Genomic DNA, 3,478 nt, shown 5'->3' with positions numbered 1-3,478 from the left:
ACTTCCTCTACATCTTCCTCCATTGACAACCTCAAATACTCTCTCTGAGCAAATCGATCCCATTCTGTCAAATTTGGTTCCTCCCGTTCCTACGGCCACGAAAGAGATACATGTTTTAATTTCATCAATCTTAACTACTACCGACTACTGTTAGCAATTTAAGCACTCATAACAGAAACTCCACCGGAAAGCCACATATACCTGGCGAATCAGAAAGGGGTCACGTGTCTCAAATGCCATGAATTTATTGAGGTTGAATAGTATATTGAATACGTTTCCTGAAAGTTTGGATCCTTTCAGATCCTTGAGGGTGATGCAGTTCTCCTCCTGTAAAGTCAATTGATGATTCCAATCATATAAGTATAATACATCAAAATCAGCTAGGAAATATCAAACAACCATGTTATGGTTTAAAAAGCCTCCAACCTCTGGTCCAATCATGTCAACTATCTGACATAGGATATCCTTGAAGAGAACAGGTTCCTGGGTTATGCATTCCATGCGATGCAGTTGCTCTTCGAAAAAAAAATGCATTTCGTTTCGCGTGATCACCCCGTTTCCATCCAAGTCTATGCACTTGAACCTGCACCAACGTTCAATCAGTGTCAAGGGAAATAATCGCATCCCCATAGTAGATACATGAGCATACTAGGCTCTGAACCCGTATCATATCAGAGGTTCAATATAAGTATTTTAGGTTCATGAAAATGAGCAACATGTTAGCGCCTGAGTATAAACAGGGCTCCTATATAGTAGTAACTAAACTTTGAGGAAAAGAGACTTTTTATGGACAGTCCACATATGTCAATGGTTTTGGCTCAGTTTTAGTATCTACAATACAAGAATTTACGATTCAAACCAAGGGGCAATTTCATATAGGAAAAAGAATATCAACATGGAGCGGAGAGACGTATACCAATACTCAAGACTAGGCTCGGAAGACTTGTCTTCCTCGGCGAGAATGAAGTATACAAAATCTTCATAACTCATCTTCCCTTCAACTTTGCTCGTAAACTTCCTAGGAACCTAAAAGAGAAACATAGCAAAAAGACGCATCGTGATCAAATAAAAACCGTTGCATCACACTATATAACTTAAGCTTTGAAGGAGGTCCAGGCAAGAAGAATTTGGGGAACCAACCTGTGAAAATATTCTATCAACAATCCTATAGGTAAGGGCATGATTACCATATTTGATGAGATTATCCTTATCAACAAAGCAGTCATGGTCACTATCAAGTTCCCAAAATCTGCAGTATATGACGTAGAAGTGCTCATAGGAGAAGTACCTGAAATTTCAACAAAAATGACCATGATAGTGGATGGCTGAATCAGGCATAAGTTCTGTCTCAGCAACAATATGAAGACATAAACAGATACTCATATAGCTCTTTCCTTTTGCACTGTTTTAAGCCCACGAAAATATATATGTGATATCCTCAGTAAATGTAATACATTTTATGTGGGCTTGTCTACCTCTAAATAACAACAGAACATTTCGTATAAATGTTTGAATTAGAAATACTGTTAGGAAATCATAAAACAAGAAAACAATTTTACCTAATAATTTTATTGATGTCGTCCTCTTCATCAAGTTGTTGCATAGCAGCAATAAGATTTCCACGTTTCAGTTCTCTAAGAGTAAGGCAACCAGTTCCCGATCTGTTAATGTAGTAAAATATTCTGAAGATGACAGTTTCAGCTGGGTGGTCAACACAGAATTACATTAGTACAAGAATAGATCTAACATAGCCAGTAGAGATATAGTGCATGCACAGAAAGAGGATCTTATTTAGCAGAGTAAAGGATATCGAGTAGATTTCATCATATTTAACACCCATGCGTCAATAAGTCACATTTTAATGATTCCTACCATATCTTTCTTGAAATTCGCTTGAATTCCTCAGAAATTCTAACCCAGGATGTGTTGCCAGAAGCTCATCAAGTACTGGTTTGAAGTCGACCTGTAACCAAACCCAAGTAAAAATATCAAAATATTTGATGTAAATGGGTTTAATAAAGAAGACAATGATGGAAATTAAATCAGAATGCGATAGAAGAAAAAAACGGGAGAAGAATCACAAAAAGACCTGTCTGAGGTAGTTGCTGCCCTGCTGCCTTAGTATGTGATATATCTGGGAGGCTGTGTCCATAGTCAACATATTTCCATCAATCCAATACTTGATAAATGCATCCCTGACAAAAATTGGTCAATCAGCAAACATAAGTAAAAAGCACCAAATTTGTCTTACTATTTCACATACACACAGTTAACGATTGTTAAAATACATGTTATGAAGAAAAGGAAAAAAAGCATACATGGAGCTACCTTGTAACTATACCAGTGCAATTGGGATCTATCTTTGTGAAAAGTGCAGGAGAAAGAATAGAAGGCAGCTTGCAGACTTCTTTCGTAATGGATTTGAATTCTGCAAGAGGAACAAGAAGGTTAAGATGGATTAGCTTATATATATATATATATACCTCAGAAGGACAAAAATGAACAAAAAAAAATGAATTGAAAATCACCATCTACACGTAGTCCATCAATGTAGTTGCTAAAAACTTGATCAACCATGGATATACATTGCTCTTTTAACTCTTTAGCAGGGGGGCGCCCGTGTTGGTAGTAGAACTGCAGAAAACATAAAATGTGATGAGTCAAACTGATTATCATAGTAACCTTTTAATTTATCATGTCACAGTGAAGGACCAATTCTCCTTCAAATCAGTTTTACCTACAAATCAGAGGCCTCGGTTTAAATATGTACCCTGCATCTACCTACGAAGTTATCTGTGTTCAATGACCAATCAAGTGAACAAACATACACACCAGAGACCAACTGCAATACAATAATAGAATATCCCACATGTGGGGGATTAGCTGGAAAATGAGTAAAAACAAACCTGAGGAATGAGTTGGGGCTTAGGTTCCTTGAGTGAACCGAGAGGAGACTGGAGAGATGGAGGGGTAGTAGTCCTTTGCCTAGAGAAACGAGGGGAACTACCAGAGGAGCTTCGTGGAGAAAGTGGGGGAGTGGTGCTGCTGAGAAAGACAGATGGCAAAGCACTAGCACCGGAAACATTGATCTTGGAAACATTAGCTGGTGTTCCAGATTTAGCATCATCAATCAAAGACTTGACCTAGAAGAGAAAAACATGATGAAAATGTCAAACAAGGGTACACTAGTGGAATACAGAGAGGGGAGGGGAGAGAGAGAGAGGTACCAATGTGGCAGTGTGTGGGAGGGAGAGCCAGTGGGAGAAGAGTTGGTGAGCAATAAGAGAGCTAGCTTTGAGGGGAGGAGGGAGCTGCTGCTGCTGCTGCTGCTGCTGCTGCTGAAAGAGGTCAGGATCTAATATAATACGAACATCGTCAACCCCGTCAATATCCATGATCGAATCGATTCCTCACCCCCTACTTCTTCCCTTTCAAACAAACACCTCGAAGAAGAAATTCAAAAAAAAAAAAAAAAAAA

At 38.6% G+C, this 3,478-nt stretch overlaps 1 protein-coding gene across 1 annotated transcript in view; it reads right to left on the bottom strand.

Annotated features, from left to right (window-relative positions):
- The window catches only part of LOC104743138 (probable serine/threonine protein phosphatase 2A regulatory subunit B''epsilon), a 5,577-nt gene extending 2,105 nt beyond the window's left edge, over positions 1 to 3,472 (bottom strand). The window contains exons 1-12 of the mRNA XM_010464251.1: positions 3,228 to 3,472; positions 2,907 to 3,143; positions 2,529 to 2,634; positions 2,329 to 2,428; positions 2,090 to 2,195; positions 1,873 to 1,963; positions 1,560 to 1,701; positions 1,141 to 1,288; positions 917 to 1,026; positions 427 to 583; positions 202 to 327; positions 3 to 89 (exon numbers count right to left, since the gene is read on the bottom strand). Of these exons, the coding sequence (XP_010462553.1) occupies positions 3 to 89; positions 202 to 327; positions 427 to 583; positions 917 to 1,026; positions 1,141 to 1,288; positions 1,560 to 1,701; positions 1,873 to 1,963; positions 2,090 to 2,195; positions 2,329 to 2,428; positions 2,529 to 2,634; positions 2,907 to 3,143; positions 3,228 to 3,395 (1,578 nt within the window). The 5' untranslated portion in view covers positions 3,396 to 3,472. The remainder of the gene's footprint in view (positions 1 to 2; positions 90 to 201; positions 328 to 426; positions 584 to 916; positions 1,027 to 1,140; positions 1,289 to 1,559; positions 1,702 to 1,872; positions 1,964 to 2,089; positions 2,196 to 2,328; positions 2,429 to 2,528; positions 2,635 to 2,906; positions 3,144 to 3,227) is intronic.

This window comes from Camelina sativa, chromosome 14, assembly GCF_000633955.1.
Source record: "Camelina sativa cultivar DH55 chromosome 14, Cs, whole genome shotgun sequence".
Classification (NCBI taxonomy): Eukaryota; Viridiplantae; Streptophyta; class Magnoliopsida; order Brassicales; family Brassicaceae; genus Camelina; species Camelina sativa.
Note: the sequence above shows the minus strand (reverse complement) of the source record. Positions and strands in the feature narration are given on the sequence as shown.